Source organism: Microplitis mediator, chromosome 8 (genome assembly GCF_029852145.1).
Source record: "Microplitis mediator isolate UGA2020A chromosome 8, iyMicMedi2.1, whole genome shotgun sequence".
Classification (NCBI taxonomy): Eukaryota; Metazoa; Arthropoda; class Insecta; order Hymenoptera; family Braconidae; genus Microplitis; species Microplitis mediator.
In genome coordinates, this window is record NC_079976.1 from 17,466,462 (window position 1) to 17,485,921 (window position 19,460).

At 37.2% G+C, this 19,460-nt stretch overlaps 2 protein-coding genes across 2 annotated transcripts; both read right to left on the reverse strand.

The window, feature by feature from the left end:
- Positions 1–17,426: 17,426 nt before the first annotated feature.
- On the reverse strand, positions 17,427–17,999 carry LOC130673848 (uncharacterized). The gene has a single exon (XM_057479061.1). The coding sequence runs from the start codon at positions 17,997–17,999 to the stop codon at positions 17,427–17,429; it is 573 nt and encodes a 190-aa protein (XP_057335044.1).
- A 98-nt stretch (positions 18,000–18,097) lies between these two features.
- On the reverse strand, positions 18,098–18,763 carry LOC130673849 (uncharacterized). Its single transcript, XM_057479062.1, has one exon. It carries the CDS (start codon positions 18,761–18,763, stop codon positions 18,098–18,100), a length of 666 nt encoding a protein of 221 aa, XP_057335045.1.
- Between the last annotated feature and the right edge of the window lie 697 nt (positions 18,764–19,460).

The window sequence follows — 19,460 nt, forward strand, 5'->3', positions numbered from 1 at the left end:
GCTGCCACGAGAAAAAAAAAAATTTAGAAATAAAAATCCGAATTTCGATTATTTTTGATATTTTCGAAATTCGTGAGCGACCTCTTAAAAATTTTTTATCGGGCTGATTTCTTGAGAGGCTTCTTAAAACATCGTAAACCAACGAATTTTCATGCGAGATCGAAAAAAAAAAAATAGTCGGTTTTTTTGAGCCACCCTAATATATATATATATATATATATATATATATATATATATATATATATATATATATATATATATATATATATGTATATTTATCATTTGAAGATAACAGGATGTAGACTTTGGAATGCGTTGCCACCAAGTATAACATTATCAGAAACTTTAGTTGAATTTAGAGAAAAATGTTATTTATATTTGTTAGAAAGAGAGGAAAATAGGTTAGATTATAACGTTCACTACTATTCGTCACAACCCACGGCGGAGTGTGGTGTGTGCAGAATAGCCGTTATGGCCCACCGATAGTGAAACTAAAAATAAAAATAATAAACAAAACCAAAAATATCCTTTGGAGATGCTCACGATCCCCAATCGATACACAGCTCTTCTCAGGCTGGGTTAGACAACCGAATCGGGCGCCAGTTCGTGTACCCCACGAACAAAATAACAAAATTAACAATAAATAAGAAAATGAAATGAAAACGAAATAATTAAAAATAATCACAGAGCAGTTTTCAGGTATTGGAAAAGGAGAGCAAGAAAGAGATAGTTTGCAATAAATAAATAATCAAATTTAAGTAAATCCCGGGTTGGTAGCCATTTACCCGATATATTTTAAATTAAATAAAAAAATTGTTTCAACGGATATTAACAATAATAAAAATATAAATAATAATATTTCACTTCACAATATAAATTGTTGACCAACTGTCAAGTAACGCAAAACAATAAAACAATATTCGGCTTGCTATCACACGCACGTGATAGCAAAAATAAAAATGATTATAACTAATAAGTATGATGCGCACACATACAATTGTCTCAAATATTAATCATATAATACGCAAAATAATATTAACAATTCATTTACGTATAACTATTTATTACCAAAATAATGGTTAATAATACTGATAAATAGTTATACCAAATAATCACCAAATGCTTCAGAATAATAATCATGTACCTGTGAATAATCACAACTAATATTTAATTGTTCACCGCAAATTTAATCTCCAAAACCACTGGTGATATTTAAATACTTGTAAAATACTGTTCAAAAAAATTACATATGGGTGGATATCCAACGCTAATAATAAATAAATTAAATAATAATTGTCGCATCAACTCAAATATTCTTCCAAATAATAACTTAATTAATTATAAATATCCACCAACAACAATAATTGTTCTCAATATTCTTCCAAGTAATTACTTAAAAATGTAATGCAACGCTGGGGTACGTTCTCCTGCACTTACTGGTGGAAGGGTGCAGTTCGTGGGTCAAAGTTTGCCCCGCTAGCTCTTTATGAAACTCTGACTTTTAGATATTTAAGTTAATGATGCCGTAGCTATGAATTAACTTACCCGAACTAGCCTTACAATTCTAAACTAATACTAGTACTTAGCCTAAGATTGTGTTCGGAGATGAAATATGTCCTTGATGTCCTTGGACTGGCGTTGGTTGACCCGCGGAAATCGTCTCCTTGGACCGTGGTACTGATTCCCAATGTATGGACTGAGAAGACCCTTAATTATCTAATGTGGACTTAAGGAAGCACAGGTGAATTCACTCAACTCTGGTTTCAGGTATTAGTTTAATTATTTATTGAACTAATAATAAACTAATTGCCACGTCGCACACACACACTGGTTACCAATACAGTTACTGTACTTAACACGTACAGGGCTCTCTACCAATTTATTCAAATAATTGCCTTCGGTATAGCAACAAATCTGAGCTATTATTTATTACAAACAGATATGATGTAATAAACACGGGATAATTTATTTAACTAATTATCGCGGACCCTTGACAAATTACCAACAAATATGAGTTAAGAATAAAATTGATAAATGGTAACGACAATCAGCGAACAAGTCGATTACTATCGTGTAGAAGCTAAACTCAAAAGACCGATTGCTATGAGCAAAGCTAGACACAAAAAGCCCCAGTAGCACGTTGACGCGCTCTTTTATAGACAGAATTGCCGCACTAGTCATGTGACAGTTCTCCCCCGATGACAAACGGAGGCGTACGATGCCAACATCGTAACACCACCCTCCTTAACTTTAACCTGGGTATTGTTTATGATAAACTAACAATTTACTGGTTAAAGTTAATCGAAAGTATTTTTACGCCGACAGTAACTTTTCATTCATCCATACAACATTATTTTCATTCATACTGTGGCAAGAGATACTGGTCTTACAATAACTCTGACGAGTACCTCTTTAATATCAAAATATAATTATATCTTTGATTAATAAACATTTATAAACTTTTTTTGCAAAATATAAGCACTGTTATACATTTTTATGATTATTATAAATATTATCACATGTAATCAGTACTGGACTCATCAATGTCCTTTTCTATTCATTACTTTAGTGCGTAGAACCAAGAAAAATAAATAATAAAGAATACAAACGAAAAATAAATAATAAATACATTGGCATGATTTACATGCATTAATAAATCTGAGCAATTTTTCTATAATGAATTATTCTAGTCATAAATAAATATTTCAAATGTAGTTTGTGATTGACAAAAAAATAAAAAATCGAAAAATAATAATAAACTAAAAACCGGTTCATAATATAAATACTATTGTCTTTGTATAATTCTGGTTTCTTGAGCAATCTTGATAGCACTATCACTTATCACAAGTACATCTGGTCTCGTCCGGGAAACTGTCTCTGCTTATGGTGGCAAAATTTGATACGCCCCTCTCGCTGCTTGCGACATCTTGACTCGGACTCTGCAGGTCTGGCATGAGTCGTCCATAAACGGATCTTGCGTAGAACAGTGGCGACAGTAGCCTCTCATCTTTCTATAGCCATCGGTGTTCCAGTGCTGGTATGGGCATGTGTTATTGGTGTGCCCTAGTCTTCGACAATTCGTGCAATAGCACTCACCTCTGAGTTCATTCTGGCACTTATCATGGGTGTGCCCTTTCTCTTTGCATTTGAGGCAGCCGGGTTCTGGTACAGGAGCCAATCTTGTCTCGATGGTTTGAGTAGCAATAGTCCTAGTGGACTTTGGTGATATTGACTCCGTGATTTTCTTGACTATCTCTCGCCATTCAGTTTGCGAGAGCATGTGACTTAAGTTGGAGTCTACCATTTTTAGATCTCTTCCAATCATCATTTGGCATTTTACGGTCATCGATGGGATTGGAAGTTCTGGTGTCTGCACTGCTGTTATAACTGGGGTCTCAGGCATAGCTAGCACTGAGTTCTTCTCATGAAATACTAATACATTGGACAAGCGTCGGTGAAAGCCTGCCGCTAAGGTAACTTCAGTTGTTACTGGTATCTCAAAATTAAGATACGCTGCTGGTGTGGCGAATACAGGGTTGGCCCAGTATGACTTTCGATCTCCAATTCTCCCGTGGAATCTACAAGTCCTCAGTAGTTGTTGATCGGCTTTCTTTTCGCTTGTCGTCTCTTTGCTGTACAAGAATCTCCCAAGTTCTGCCATCCTGTGAAAGAACTATCATTAGACTGTGCAATGTACTAGTATTAGCTGATTTTAGAAATTACAATTTTATTTCAATAATACCTAACCGACTCATTGTTCGACTTTAGGTATTCTACGGTTTAATCTGCGCGGTATTTTCAGATCATTAATACTAAATTTACCAATAATTTTATTATCTTTATCGCAGACATTTACTAAACTGTTTGAATAAAAACTATGTACGTATAGTGGCCCTTTGCGAGGAGGCGCAAGCTTACCTGCGAATCCATCAACCTTTTTACTCAATTGTTTATTCTTAATAAATACCTCAGCACCGATAACAATAGTAATGTTAGGATCTGGTACCTGGTCGTCTTGTCTATTCTGAGCTTTGATCATAAATGACTCGATGTAATGTCTTAGCTCATCGATTAAAGATAATACCGTATTTCTATGGTCCGGGTTACTTAATTCCGTCAAAACTTTTCCCCCGCGGTGAAGGTCTAATTACCGAGGATCACGGCCGAAGTTCAAGTAAGCTGGGCTTACTGTCAGCGAGCTGTGAACAGAAGTATTATAAGCATAAACAAGTTCTGGGAGATTTTGGTCCCATCTGGAATGTTTATCTGTAAGAAAAGTTCGAATTAAAGATTTTAAATTTCTGTTTATTCGTTCCACAGGGTTAGACTGTGGATGATATGCTGGTGTTAATTCGTGTACTATATTATTGGTCTGTAAATATTCAGAAACAACCTTATTGACAAACTCAGTTCCGTTGTCAGTTACAACTACTCGCGGGTCGCCCCAACAATTAAACACTGAGCGTAAAAAGAATATGATTTTACTACCGGTTGGTTCTGATATTGGCTGGACTTCCAGATACCTTGAATACATATCGCATAACACGATCAGATGTGTCTTTTGATGTTGCGACTTGGACAGTGGTCCCACTGTATCAACTGATACACTTTCCCATAGCTCAGTGATTGGTCTGTGCCCTGGTATCACTTATGGTGGATTAGTATCTGGTTTTTGTAATTTACAAACAGTACACTGGCTTACATATTTGGTTACGTCGAAGTACATATTAGGCCAATAGTGATGACTGGCCACGTGGTGATACGTCTTGGTTATTCCGCCATGTCTGGATACTGTTTCGTCATGCGCCTTGCTGATAACTGACTTGCGCTGTTCTGGTTTGACAACTAGTTTCCAATGCTCCGGCGCATCGTCGAATAACTGCGTGGGATGCCGCGGTCGATAATAATATAGGTCATTATCGAGGAATTTCCATTGAGGAAAGCGTGTTGGAGTAGCCTTGACCTCGTTAACTTTTCTGTCGTACCACTGTTGTACTACGTCTTTTACTCGATTGACCCTCTCAGCCTCAGGTTCAATACCCTCGTAAGCTCGGGAGAGAGCGTCAGCCGCTTCGTTGCTAATGCCTGGTCTGTGAACTATTGTTATTGTCCATAGAGAATATTCTGCTACCCATCTTGCTAATCGTCCTCTCGGATTCTTGACGTTCTGAAGCCACTTCAGACTTGCATGATTAGTGACAACTGTCACAGGATACTCTTCATAAAAACCTCTCAGTTTTTGATACGACCAATTGACTGCAAGGCACTCCTTTTCTGTCGTGGTGTAATTTCTCTCATGCTTGTTCAAGGATCGACTGATAGCAGTTATGTGATATTCTCGGTCTTGGCCCTTTTGTGTTAATACGGCACCAATACCGGTATCACAGGCATCTGTATAAAGTATGAAAGGTAAATTGTAATCAGGTACCGTTAATGCTGGTGCATCCAAGAGTAATTTCTTCATGCGGACAAAAGCCTGCTGTTGCTCAGGACCCCATTCCCATACTGATTTCTCACTGGTAATAGATGTGAGTGGGTCTTGGATTTTTGCGACCATTTTCATATGTCGACGATACCAATTTACCATACCCAAGAACCGTCTCAGCTGTTTCTTATTTACTGGTTCTGGGTAGTCTCTTATGGCGCTCAGCTTGCTGGGATCTGGATGTAATTCATTACCTTTGATAATGAACCCCAGATATTTCATTTCTGCAACACAAAAACAACATTTTTCTCTCTTGATTAGTAGTCCTACCTCTCTGAAGACTTTAAATAAGATCCCCAAGACTTGTAGGTGAATTTCAAATGTTGGTGTCGCTACTACCCAATCGTCCATATATGGGTGGATAAAATTAATCCAATGAGCTGGTAGTTCAAGCTGGCGTAATGTTTGCTTCATTGTTTGAATTATCAGATCCATATTACGTTGAAATGTTCCTGGTGCAGTTGACAAACCAAAAGGCATTCTTACAAACTCGAATGACCCCATTCCTTCGACAGCAAACGCCGTGTATTTACGGTGCTCTGGTTTTATCTGAATCTGATAATAGGCATTTGTACAATCGATGACACTTCTATATGCACCTTCTCTGATGACTTCCAATGACGTATCAATGCGTCTCATTGGATAGTTGACCATTTTCATTATTTTATTTAGCGGTCGATAGTCGATGCACATTCTCCATGTCTTGATGTCGTCCGCGCTTTGCCCTGGTAGTAACTTCTTTTTAACCATCACCGGCTGGAAGCTCCATTCACTGGTACTTGCCTGGATAATTTTCTGGTCAAGTAGTTGCTCAATGATTTTGTGTAACGCTTCTGTTACCTTCGGTGACCTTCTATATGGCTTTACGCGTATCGGTGTATAGTTGTTTAATTCAATTTCATACTCGACTCCTTTCAGAGTACCGAGCTCAGCTTTATCCATTAATACAAATTCCTGGTCTAGAAATTTAGTTAATTTATCTTGTTCGTCTACGTCCAAGTGAATTGATCTGATTTTGTTACCTGGTTGTACTGGTTCACAAACTTTTGGATGATCATCGTGTTTCCACGTCCACGTCATGTTATCAGCACGTAGTTGTATCCCATTATCCATCATGAATCTCATCCCCAGGATGATATCATCGGGCATCCGGTCGAATACTTCAAACCATGCGTGTACCTCGGTTTCTTCAATCTCGAACGTAACAAATATTCTCCGAAGACTTTGTATTGCTGAATTATCTGCTAAAATAAAGGAATTTTTAGCAGTATTGAATTTTATTCTTATTATATTGTCCGGGATTTTACTGGCTATATCCTGTGTCATGAAATTTCTACCGGCACCTGAGTCGAACAATGCTGTACATTTTATTTTATTTATTTTTACTAAGCACGTGAAATGTTTACTTACGCTTAGTTGTACGCTTTGCTTCACGTTTGCTCCTTCAGATACTGTAATGAGTTGTTTAATCGCTGGTTTAGGTACTGCAGGTGTTTTGTCCTTTGTAGGAGACGGCACGTAGTAGTCTGCGCCGCAGCATTTAGCTATACAGTTACCCATCACGACACTATTCTGGATACTACTATTAATTTTATAATTTTTGTTTATATCAGACCTGTTTTTATTTACTTCACCGTTGTCACTTTGATCTGATTCGGCCGTTGACTGATGGTCGTCTGATATCTCGTCACTTTCTATCTCCATGGGGTGGCGGGATGGGTGGCCTCCCCCCTCCTGCTCCGAAGCGCAGTCTGCTAACGTTGTCGCGAGTACGGGACACTGCGTATATCGCACTCGCTCAGTTAGTTTTTTCTACAGCTACACTGTTTAGCTGTTGCTCCCACGGTGAAACATCGCACACAGACATCAACTCTATCCTCTTCGCAATCCCTGGTTTTGTGTCCACCTTTCATTCCACAATTCAAGCACGTGTAGGTGCCTCCTACAGATTTACTCGTGCCTCTTGAAGTGTTGGACCCAGATCTGTTATTGCGATCTCGTGATCTTGATCTCTCTCTGTCGTTGTGCTGGTTTTTCCTGTCAAAGACGACGTTAATTTTCTTATCGTCATCTTTATTATGATTTATTGATTTAATTTTATTTACAGCAGTTCTCCTGCTTTTTCTTTTTACTCTGCATATCGTTGTTTCCTCTTCTTCAGAACTTGACTCTGTAGATTCATTCACTGAATCTCTTGTTGTTTGTAGCCGACGTACTGGTATTTTTCTGGCCTCTTTCACTCTACGGATGTCCGCTACCCTGCTTTCCGCGATCGATATTAATTCAGCAAACTGTTTATACGTTGTTGTCTTTTGCATAGAATTTAATTCTCTCTGGATTTCTATGTTCAGCTTTGGTTTTATTACTTCCAATTGTTTTGCTGTTGTCATTGGATCTTCTAATTCAGCGAATTTGCTTCTCATGTGTCTCACAAATTCCTGTGTATTTTCGTTCTTCTTTTGGTATATGCTGAATATTTCCTGAAGTACTTCCGTATCTCGAGTTGTTTTACAGAATGCCACGTTAAATGATTTCTTGACATCCTCCCAGTTTGTCCAAGTGTTAACGTTTTGTTTAAACCATTCTTTTTCACTGGCTATTGCTATTTTTAACAAGTCAATTCTCTCTTCGAATTCCATTTCTTGTTCAACGCAGGTCTCGGTAAATGCTTGCAACCACTGCTTCGGTTGTGAATCTGCTGTATATTTAAGGTTGTTACTTCTAATCAATATTTCCATTGATTTTATTTTGTCTGCTCGTTTCTTCATATTATCTTCACGCGTGTTATACGTAGTATTTACTGTATCGAATCCCTGGTGACCTTGATATTGGGTTCTCTGGTCTGGTCTGTACGTGTTCTGTATATTTTGTCCATTGTGCGCATACATGTGAGGTTGCGTGTACTGCAATGAATATTTGTTGTAATTATTCATGGGCACGTTTCCTTTCTCACGTGATCCCATCTCTTGTTGCGTTTTCTGGTATATTTGGGTTGAGTTTTGAATTCCCTCTAGATCTTCTGTGTTGTCCCATAGTTGTACATCCTTCACTATATAATTTATTATGGAATTTTCCCAATATCCAACATCTACTTTTTTTATGCCTAGTTCTCGTTCTAGTTGTTCTACGTGTTTGCGGCTGGTAATTTTTGGCATCGATTCGATTATCTCGATACGAGCAGTCAGGTTTTTCTCCGCCTTTACTCTTCTTTTTGTCCAGTTGATCATGTCAGCCATCATCTTGCACCAGATTGCATTGTGTATTTGCAATTCTTCTACTTGTTTTATATTTGACATGAATATGTTCCTTTTAATTTTATCTAGACCCCATACTCTCTCCTCTTTTGTTAGAGTTGTTACATTTAGAGTTTGTTGTGCTGTTTTTGGTACTGCGTGGACTATAATTTCCTCGCTGTCTACTTCTTCGTCATCTTCAGGCGATTTATTGAAGTTATAATGGTCTGCTGACATCCATTCACCATGTTTTTTAAATATCAAAGGTTTTGTTAATATTCTGTCTTCTCTAATTAGTGGTACCTTTCTTTGGCTATTTACTTCTTGTGGTTCTGGCATCTGTTCTATTTGATCGAAGTTGTCCGTCCCGTCTGGTATTTGATTCTGGTTGTCAAGCTGTACTGTCGTGTTTAGATGCTGTTGAATTGTTTCTTTCACCTCCTTTTTTATTTCGGCCATCGATTGGTTCACCATCGATCGCATTTCTGTTTGAAGTTCTTTTGTATATTTCCTTGTCTTAACCATTTTGTAAAAAATAAACAGAAATTTAAATTCCGACTCGAAATAAAAAAATAAAACGAAAAAAAATAAACACGAAAATTAGTTGATTAATAAATAAAGTGTTTGCAACGTATTCCCGTTGCGCGCTGACCAAAATCTCCGTTGATATAAACCTGTTGACTTACAATAATTCTGTATTATTATTCACGATCACGTATGTGGATTAAAAATATTTTATATGCAAAAAGTATAAAAATTTTAACTACTGGTACAATATAAATTTTAATTTATGTTTTTCTATTTATTTTACTGTTAAATTTTAAATAAAAATACTTAAAATCAATACCTTTTAATATGCGAGCACGTGGATAACCTGAATTTTATATCTCGTAATTTATTTTATTTTACGTCTCTATATACGTTTATTACTCGTATTAAATGTATTTTACTACTTTGTAATATATTAAGCTTCTATTGATAACTTTTTTAATAAACTGTCTCTATTTTATTTATTTACTGAAGAATAAAAAAAGATTTTACTTTGAACTGGTTGTGACTTGTGATGCGTAATAAAATATCTGTCAACAACTTTTTATACATTACTTTGTCTAATAAATACGGTTATTTATTACCCTGGTAGATGGCGGTAAATCAATGATTTGATCACTGAGTTTCTACTATACCGACAGTAAGGTTGATGAATTCCTAGGCGATCTTCTGGAACAGATAATTTGAATTTAAAAGTTTCCCGCGTTTGCAGATTATCACCTATTTTGTTTTATGTTGATATTCTTATGTTACAATAATAAATTAGTCATAACAATGAGTCAACCTGGCTGTTCGGGTATTTGTCTCGTATTTATATTCTTGTTGCTATGTCGAGTTTTATTTTTACTTTATTTAGTAAAATCTTAAGTCTTTATTTCCTGTTACTAAGAGAATTTTTATTTACACAGCTGCTATTGTTCTGGGTTTTTGTATTTAGATTTTAATCTTTATTCAATTTCTTTTGTAACTTATTTTACTTTTAAAATTTACTGGTTTTATTTGTATAAAGACTTAATTTTTTTTTTCTATATCCGGTGTATTATTTGTTTAATTTAACAAATATTTTTTTCCTATTTTGTACTTAAATCTAATATTATTATTAGGTAAGTTACAAAATTACTTATAATTAATTTACAATGTTAAACACTGCACTGTTCACTTCACTTAACAATTTTATACTTAAATCTATTTCCGGTTTATATTAATTCTTAATTCCAACAGAATTTATTTCTTTTCCATTTGAAAAATTTTAACTTGAATTATTTTATAATGATAATACCGGAAGCGTGTTTTTATCACCTTATTTTTGTTTGTTCCCGGGCGAAAAGAAATTTCTAGAAAAATTTAATCCCGGGTAATTTTTCTTTTGATTCTCTAATTTTTAGAGATAATTTTAAACAAAACTGTAATTTTTACTGAAAAATTAACTAAAAATCTGGTTTTTTTTTTTTTAACAAAAAATTTAAGCAAAAAAAATTAACTAAAAATGAAAGGAAAATCATATTTTTAGAGCGAAAAATATAGAAAAACTGGTAGTGTGCGTTTTCTTCCTGATAAAACGCCTAAAAAGTCAAGGCCTTGGGAATTTTCGGGAACAATTTCTCGAATTGAACCTGCTTGATACTTGACAATTCTTTGTCCGGTGTTCTTATTCTTATTTCGTGGACTCTACTCGAAAATTACTGATTTTACGTCCAAAAATTTTAACTATACAGTGATTAATTGAATTTATATAATTAAAATGATGTTAATTTTTGGCTTAATTAATTAATTATTAATTAAAACCCGTTGGGCGCCATTGCAACGCTGGGGTACGTTCTCCTGCACTTACTGGTGGAAGGGTGCAGTTCGTGGGTCAAAGTTTGCCCCGCTAGCTCTTTATGAAACTCTGACTTTTAGATATTTAAGTTAATGATGCCGTAGCTATGAATTAACTTACCCGAACTAGCCTTACAATTCTAAACTAATACTAGTACTTAGCCTAAGATTGTGTTCGGAGATGAAATATGTCCTTGATGTCCTTGGACTGGCGTTGGTTGACCCGCGGAAATCGTCTCCTTGGACCGTGGTACTGATTCCCAATGTATGGACTGAGAAGACCCTTAATTATCTAATGTGGACTTAAGGAAGCACAGGTGAATTCACTCAACTCTGGTTTCAGGTATTAGTTTAATTATTTATTGAACTAATAATAAACTAATTGCCACGTCGCACACACACACACTGGTTACCAATACAGTTACTGTACTTAACACGTACAGGGCTCTCTACCAATTTATTCAAATAATTGCCTTCGGTATAGCAACAAATCTGAGCTATTATTTATTACAAACAGATATGATGTAATAAACACGGGATAATTTATTTAACTAATTATCGCGGACCCTTGACAAATTACCAACAAATATGAGTTAAGAATAAAATTGATAAATGGTAACGACAATCAGCGAACAAGTCGATTACTATCGTGTAGAAGCTAAACTCAAAAGACCGATTGCTATGAGCAAAGCTAGACACAAAAAGCCCCAGTAGCACGTTGACGCGCTCTTTTATAGACAGAACTGCCGCACTAGTCATGTGACAGTTCTCCCCCGATGACAAACGGAGGCGTACGATGCCAACATCGTAACAGTAACTAACAACTGTAAATATTGATAATTACTCACCGTCGACAATATACGATCACCAATAATTATCAAGAAAATAATCACGCGACTATTGATAATTATTTACCGCCAACAATATATACGGTCACTAATAATTATCGCTAAATAACATCGTGAATATTAATAATTATTTACCGCAAACAATATCTACGATCACCAATAATTACCAATAAATAACGACGTGAATATTAATAATTGTTTACCGCAAAACAATATCTACGATCACCAATAATTATTAAAACGAGTATCATAAAGGTGCTTTCAAGTTTTTAGGTAATAATTTGTCGCCAGGACAACCAAATGCGCAATTATATCTGTAGTTGTGACGCTCTCTCTCACTCACACGTGAGATATTCCCGAATGGCCACCAACGCGGGACAAATTACACGCCAATGTAATAGACTCAAAGGTACTTAGTCATCACCAACCTCCAGTACTCTGAGCGGCTGCATTGTTGAATTTTTTTTATTCCAATATTACTTACTAGCCACACTTCTAATTAACAGAACGTTCAAAATGCCAGTAACGCTTCAATTTTCCAAATGGCGTCTCAATAAAACGTTTTATCAGCAACGACAGCACACCTTACTCTCACAATGGACTATCCACGTCTGGCCATGGCAGCACGTGACTCCCATGCCGGCAACTCGGTCGGCGCCATCTTATAATGGTTTCTCCTTTCAACCAATGGAGCAATATACCTGTCTCATGTTAATTTGCTCATTTACCACCAACATGATGCATGACTTGATTGGCATGTAATTCGTCCATTCCCGACATTGAGTGACCATTCTCTTCTTCAGAGCCAATTAATAATATAATTTTATACATAAATAATTCATTAGTTTATTTATAATGCCCGTAAATTTATTTGAAATGAATAAACTCACTGAGGCCAACTGTTGCGTTGCCGCGCATGCGCCAACCAACCAAAATAATAATAATAATAACCAAATAATTAAAATAAATAAATACGCAATTAATTATCCCGGCGGCTGTAAAATCCATTCATCATTAAATAAAATTCAGTAATTTTTACTGATTCGGCCGCAATTTTTGCCTCGATAATTAAACAAGTAATAATCACACAGTAAATAAAATAAAGTAATGCATAAAATAATAATAATAACAGTATAATAATAATAACAATGGGTGAGACGTGCTGAGCAGCGTGTGCTGCCATCTGTTGCCCTTCTCCAACCTGATGCGAAGATGCCGCGATATTTAAATATCGTGACAAGATGTATTGAGTGATCTTAACTAATTAGAGTTGATGTCTGTGAGATTAAAACTAATCATAATTATAATTATTTTATAAGTTAATTATTGTTTCAAAATAACTATTATTATAATCTTAAATTTTATAAACTATATGTAACTTAATAATTGTAATGATTCATGGTCATATAGAGCAGCAGCTTCCTGATCGATAATTTAAATAAATAAATAAAAATAAAGATGCCGTAAAGTATATGCGTAGTGACTGGGATGAGGTTCGTGGAACTTAATCACTACGTTAAATAACTTTATCTGACTCCAATTATTAGTGTTAACAAATTAGCAAATAATTAGTTTTATTTAATGAATGATATAATACAAGGTAATGCTGTTGCATTAGGTACGTGTTAGCTAGTTGCCGTGTATCTCTCTATTGTACGTGCGTACTGTACCTCGTACTGTTGCTACTGAATATCAGATTCGCGTGGGGGAAATATTTGGCGATCGATGACGATCGATGATTGACGGACTTATCCGAAATTATGAATATTAGAAATATCCGTAGTGACGTAGTCGCTACAGTACTTCTCCTCATAAAAAAAAATATGATGCTTACCCGTGTAAAAAAGTTGCGGGATTCCACCGGTAATTCGCAGGTGATCAGCTGAATATCATGTGGAAGTCATATTTTGACACAAATATGAATTTCAGATGATTTCTGGATGAGTATCAAATGATAATATGGAAAGAAAGTTAGGAATAGATTGTAATGATTATATTATAAGTTGACACGTAAAATGAGAGATATTTTATTTTTTTAAATTAGCAGTAACGAAGTAATCGGGGAACCTGGGGCATGAAGGCCCCCTTCAAAAATTTAGTAAATTTTTTTTTTCTTTCATTTTCGGTCAAATTATGTTATCTCTGATATTTTAAGCTGATTTGCAATATCTGGGGCATAATGAACCACCTGTAAAATAATTTTCTACAGAAACAATTATTTTTTTCTAAACTAAAACGAATTTGAAAAATTTATTAATTAAAGCTCTTTTAGGTCAATACACTAAAAAAAATTCGCGAAGTGTTTAACAATTTAATATAAATTCATTGAAATGTTAAAACTCCGGACAGGAGTGAATTGGGAGTGAAATAAAATCCACTTCACTCCGAGATCACTCCGCTAAAAAAAACTCCCAATTTCCCTGCAAGAAAAAAAAAATTTTTTGCAATAGAATTTTTCATACAACCTATCACTTGAACTATATTTCTATACTATCTATGTGTATTCATTAGGAATTCATCCGGAATTCATATTTGTGTCAAAATATGACTTCCACATGATAATCAACGGATCACCTGCGAAATACCGCAACTTTTTTATACGGGTATTTACAAATGAAAAATAATAAGGAATAATTACAATGCAAAACAAAAATACTAAAAATAAATCGGTCTATAAGTTGACCCTGTGGGCCAGCCCTAAAACCCCACTGTTTTCGAGCTTGTTGAGCTCGAAAACATTATTGTGAATACATTTTCAAGCTCTTCGAGCTCGCAAGTACTTTTGTATGCCATTGTTTTGTAAAAAAACCATTTTTTAGCATTTCTTTCTCCCACGATATCTCGCGAACGAATTAACCGATTCTGATGGTTGAGGCGCCAATCGACGTGTTTTATCAAGTTCTAAAGCTGATCAAATTTTTAAATCGATTGATCGAGTCGTTTTTGAGAAATTTCGAAAAAACCAAAAAAAAAATTTTGTTTGAAGTCTTTCGTCAACGGTTTCTCTTGAACGAATCATCCGAGTTTAATGATTAATGTGGCATTCGACGGGGCTTATAGACTTTTAGAGCTGATTAGATTTTGGAATCAATCCATCGAGCCAATTAAAAGTTATCCAAATAAAACATTTTCGAAAAAGTTTTATTTTTGAAATATCTCTGAACACACCTGACCGATTAAGTTCAAATTTTTACGGCTTCAAGATATTAACAAGCTGCGTCGAATGACTCCTCAAAGATCAAAATCGGTTCATCCGTTCAAGAGTTATGAATATTTACATACATACATACGTACTTACGTACGTACACATATACATACACTCGGATATCATCGTGAAATCAGTCAGGATAGCTTCCTAGAACCTCAAAACGTCAAAATCTGAAAGAAATTCGGTTTTTGCAAATCGGACCGAAACCAATAACTTCCCGAATTTTTTAAAATTTGTAATTTTTTCAGTGGGAAGTTAAAAAATATCAATTATTATGTTAATAACGAACTTTGAGCGAGAGTGCTACGTTGTGAGAAAAGGACTAGCTAAAGAGAATACAATCAATGATAAACAAAACAATGAATTTAATAATTTTATGTGTCGTCGGCCACGAAATAGACAGGTTTAAGGCTATCAATGGAAATTGCATTATTTGTGCGTTTATAGTTGACGATAAAATATATATCGTGTCGCGCAACGACTTCGTACGGACCCTCATACGGAGCTGAGAATGACAGTATCTGCATCACCGTTTTTAAGTGCTACGGCTTCTGGAAACAGGGTAAATCTGTCGACGATAGTCAAGCACTTGTTGCAGCCGCGAGATACTGGTAAAGAGACTTAATCGATGTGAATATGCTCAAAACGTTGCGTCAGCAATTCAAAACGTGCGAGAGGTGATGACACGTTACGATGAATCTTGTTTCGTTGACAATTAATGCAAGCTTTGGCCCACTCTCGACAATCTTTCTGGATTGATGGCAAAACATAGCGCTTGCCCACTAGTTTCTGAGATGCTCTGGTACCAGGGTGTGCCAGAGAGTGCAACGCGTCGAAAACTTTCTTTCGAAGTTGACCAGGAACGTACGGACGTGGTTTACCTGATGAAACATCACAATAAACTGCAGCCGGGTGGTCGTTGTAGACAATTCGTTGCCACTGTAGTGACGTTGCTGCGTTGTTAAGAATATCTCGAAGTTCAGGATCGTTCTTTTGAGCATTTACTAGCTCGTGCGTGGTAATCGCCGTCGAAATGGCTTCAACGCGTGACAGCGTGTCTGCAACAATGTTCTCATGTCCATGAATGTGTCTAAAATCACTTGTGAATTGGCCAATAAAGTCGAGGCGACGAAATTGCCACGGTGATGCTCTCTCAGTGCGTTGCTGAAAAGCAAAAAGCAATGGTTCATGATCGGTGTAAATTGCAACTTGTTTACCTTCAAAAATATTGCGAAAGTGTCTGACAGCTTCGTAGATGGCGTGAAGTTCACGATCGTACGTCGATAATTATTGAATGGAAGGTTGGAGTTTTCTGCTGAAGACAGCAAGCGGTTGCCATTCTCCGTCAACTAGTTGTTGCAGAACGGCACCAATGGCAGCGTTTGATGCGTCCGAGAAAATAGCCCAAGTTGCATCGTCGTTTGGATGCGAAAGCATTGCAGCGTTGGCTAATGCCTGCTTTGCGTTGTTATAGGTCTGTCGGAGTTCTGGTTTCTCGACGATCAGCGTTGATCCTTCAATTTTTGGCCCCTCGAGCAATTTATTCAGCGGTGCAAGGATTTCTGCAGCATTTCTGATAAATTTCCTGTAGAAATTTATGGTACCTAGAAAACCACGTAATACAGAGATCGTACTAGGAAATTTTAAGTTAATAATTGCGTCTACCCTGTCGGGCAACGGCTTGATACCTTTGTCGCTGATGTGGTGACCTAAAAATTTTACCCCGTGCTGGCCTAACACCGATTTGACTGCATTGATGACAAGTCCGTAGTCTTGTAAGCGTTGAAATAAAATTTTTTAGGTGCTCGAGATGTTGCTCCTCGTTCTCTGAAGCTACCGGCACGTCGTCGATGTACGGGAAGACAAACGGTAGGTCTCGTGTGGCCTCATCGATGAAACTTTGGAAGGTTTGCGCGGCATTTCGAAGTCCAAACGTCATGTATGGGTATTCGAACAAGCCAAAAAGGTGTGATGATGGCTGCCTTCTCGATGTCTTCTTCGGTGACGGGAATTTGGTTGAAGGCTCTAACCAAATCTAGAACTGAAAATATCTTCTTACCGTGCAACGTTGCGGTAAAATCGTCGAGTCGTCGGACCGAATAATTATTATGTATCGTGCGGGCATTGAGTGGTCGATAGTCGCCACATGGTCGCCAATCTCCAGATTTATTCGGTACAAGATGGAGTGGAGATGCCCAAGGACTGGTCGATGGACGTGCGATACCCCGTTGAACCATCTTGCGAAATTCTCCTTGCGCGGTTTTTAATTTATTGGGTGCAAGACGTCACGCTTTGCACGATACTGGAGGTCCAGGTGTCGTTTTGATATGATGCCATGTAGAATGCTTCTTGGCTGAAGTTATGGCCGGGTTGTTTGATAACAGTTGATGGTAAACTGTATTACCTTCAATTAATTTGATGCATTTTGCATCCGAGCATATTGAATTCATGCGTGTTTGGAGAGCAGTGGAGTCGTCACGTAATTGTTTGTGATTGAGGTCGATTAACAAGTTAAAATGACTTAGAAAATCGGCACCAATTATTGGTTTCGTGACGTCAGCGATGATAAATCTCCACGCAAATTCTTGACGTAAACCGAGGTTTAGTGACAGAGTAATGCACCCGTATGTTCCAATCAGCGAGTCGTTTGCCGCATAAAGTTGGTATCCTACTGGTGTAGGCTTGCATTTCACACGCACGTATGGATAAACAGAGAGATCTGAACCAGAATCCACGAGGTATTGTGTATTCGTGGTTAGATCAACGACGAATAGGCGGTTAGAAGATGCGAAAGAGTCGCTTTCCACCGCTAGTGACTCTTGTTCACGTTTTCCGCAAACTTGCAGCCTGGCGTACATTTGTACGCGGTTCTACCAAACTTGGTGTGGTAATAACAAATACTCGTTTTCTTATGCTTGTGTGGCTTCGATTTGCTTCGGGAGCGTTGGTTTTGTCCTCACCCGGGTGATCTGCCACGGTTCTGGTTGAACGCTGACGTCAGTGCTTCTACCTGACGAGATAGTTCGCTCACTTGTTTCTGCAGTGCAATCGTCTCCTGCGAAGATAATGATGCAGCTAAAACAGCGGTGTGAGTAACCGAAAACATCTCGTGTAACTTGTCAGCTGTTTTTGCTAATTGGTCGATGGTAGCTGTGGTTGGAGAGATGGCTAGAAGCTCTCGTGTCTTCTTGGGCAAGTTTGCCAGCCATCTTGCCTTCAAGACTGCATCATCAATGGTCGGCGCGAGCGATTTGAGATGGCGGAGAAACTGTGATGGTGATCGGTCACCGATCGCTTCGCCATCTAGAAGCTGACGCAGTTTAGCGTCTTTAAACTTTGAGTAACACGTGATGAGCGTGGCTTTCAACTCGGCGTATGGCGTGGTCGTTGGCGGGTTGATGATGAGGGTCTCAACCTCACATGCATACTCGGTGTCGATGAGAGAAACCGCGTGGTTGAATTTCTCTCTCTCAGTTGCTATGCCGTGGATCGCAAACTGAGCTTCGAGCTGCGCAAACCATAAACTCACTCGCTTAGGGTTGAAGTGAGGTGCCTTGAGCGAGTTGACAATCATTGGTTTAGCGTCAACAAACTCATCGCCTGCCGGCTTTGTATCGGTCATAGTTAGTATATAAGAAACACTAGCACAATAAAACTAACACAAAATTTTCAATACCACTGTAAGCGGATTAGTGTCCGTCGAAGCTGACTCACCGTTGAGGAATGTTCAAGACGCCTCGAGTCGCACGAAAATTATCACTGCGAACGATAATTTTATTTACTGTGTTTTGCACAGGAATTCACTGATCACTTTTATCACAATTTAATTTGCACCCCGACGGTGACCCTTAAATTACAAACTAGTGCGGCATATGTCCAAAATGCCCCGCATTGCACCAGCCGTGATAAAAGGCTTGCGCAACACTTGATTCACGCACTTTACTGTTATAAAGAACTCGCGGTATTAATATGTCGCGATCAGCGAAGACGCGATATTGTACACTCCACGTGCTATTTGCCACGCGGAACGTGTGCGCGAAATGGTGTCCTCTTAACCCGTTGAGGACACACATCAAAAAAATAACGTTGAGGACACACGGGGTCCAGCGGACCCCACGTAGGAAAACAGTTCTCATTTGTGTTCTGCGCTATGTATCGACTTGAAACCGGTGCGAAACTTTAATTTTATATTCTCGTTAAATAATCTTATGATTGTTTTAATCTTTTTATGATTTTAAAATACTTAAATATTGTTAAGGAAAAAAAACTTACGAAATTGGACTTTTTTTATAAAACTAGTATTACAAATTTTAATTTCC

What these genes read in the sequence shown, in the direction of transcription:
- LOC130673849 (XM_057479062.1), bottom strand. Translation starts at nt 18,763, where the DNA reads ATGACCGATACAAAGCCGGCAGGCGATGAGTTTGTTGACGCTAAACCA.
- LOC130673848 (XM_057479061.1), bottom strand. Translation starts at nt 17,999, where the DNA reads ATGTACGCCAGGCTGCAAGTTTGCGGAAAACGTGAACAAGAGTCACTA.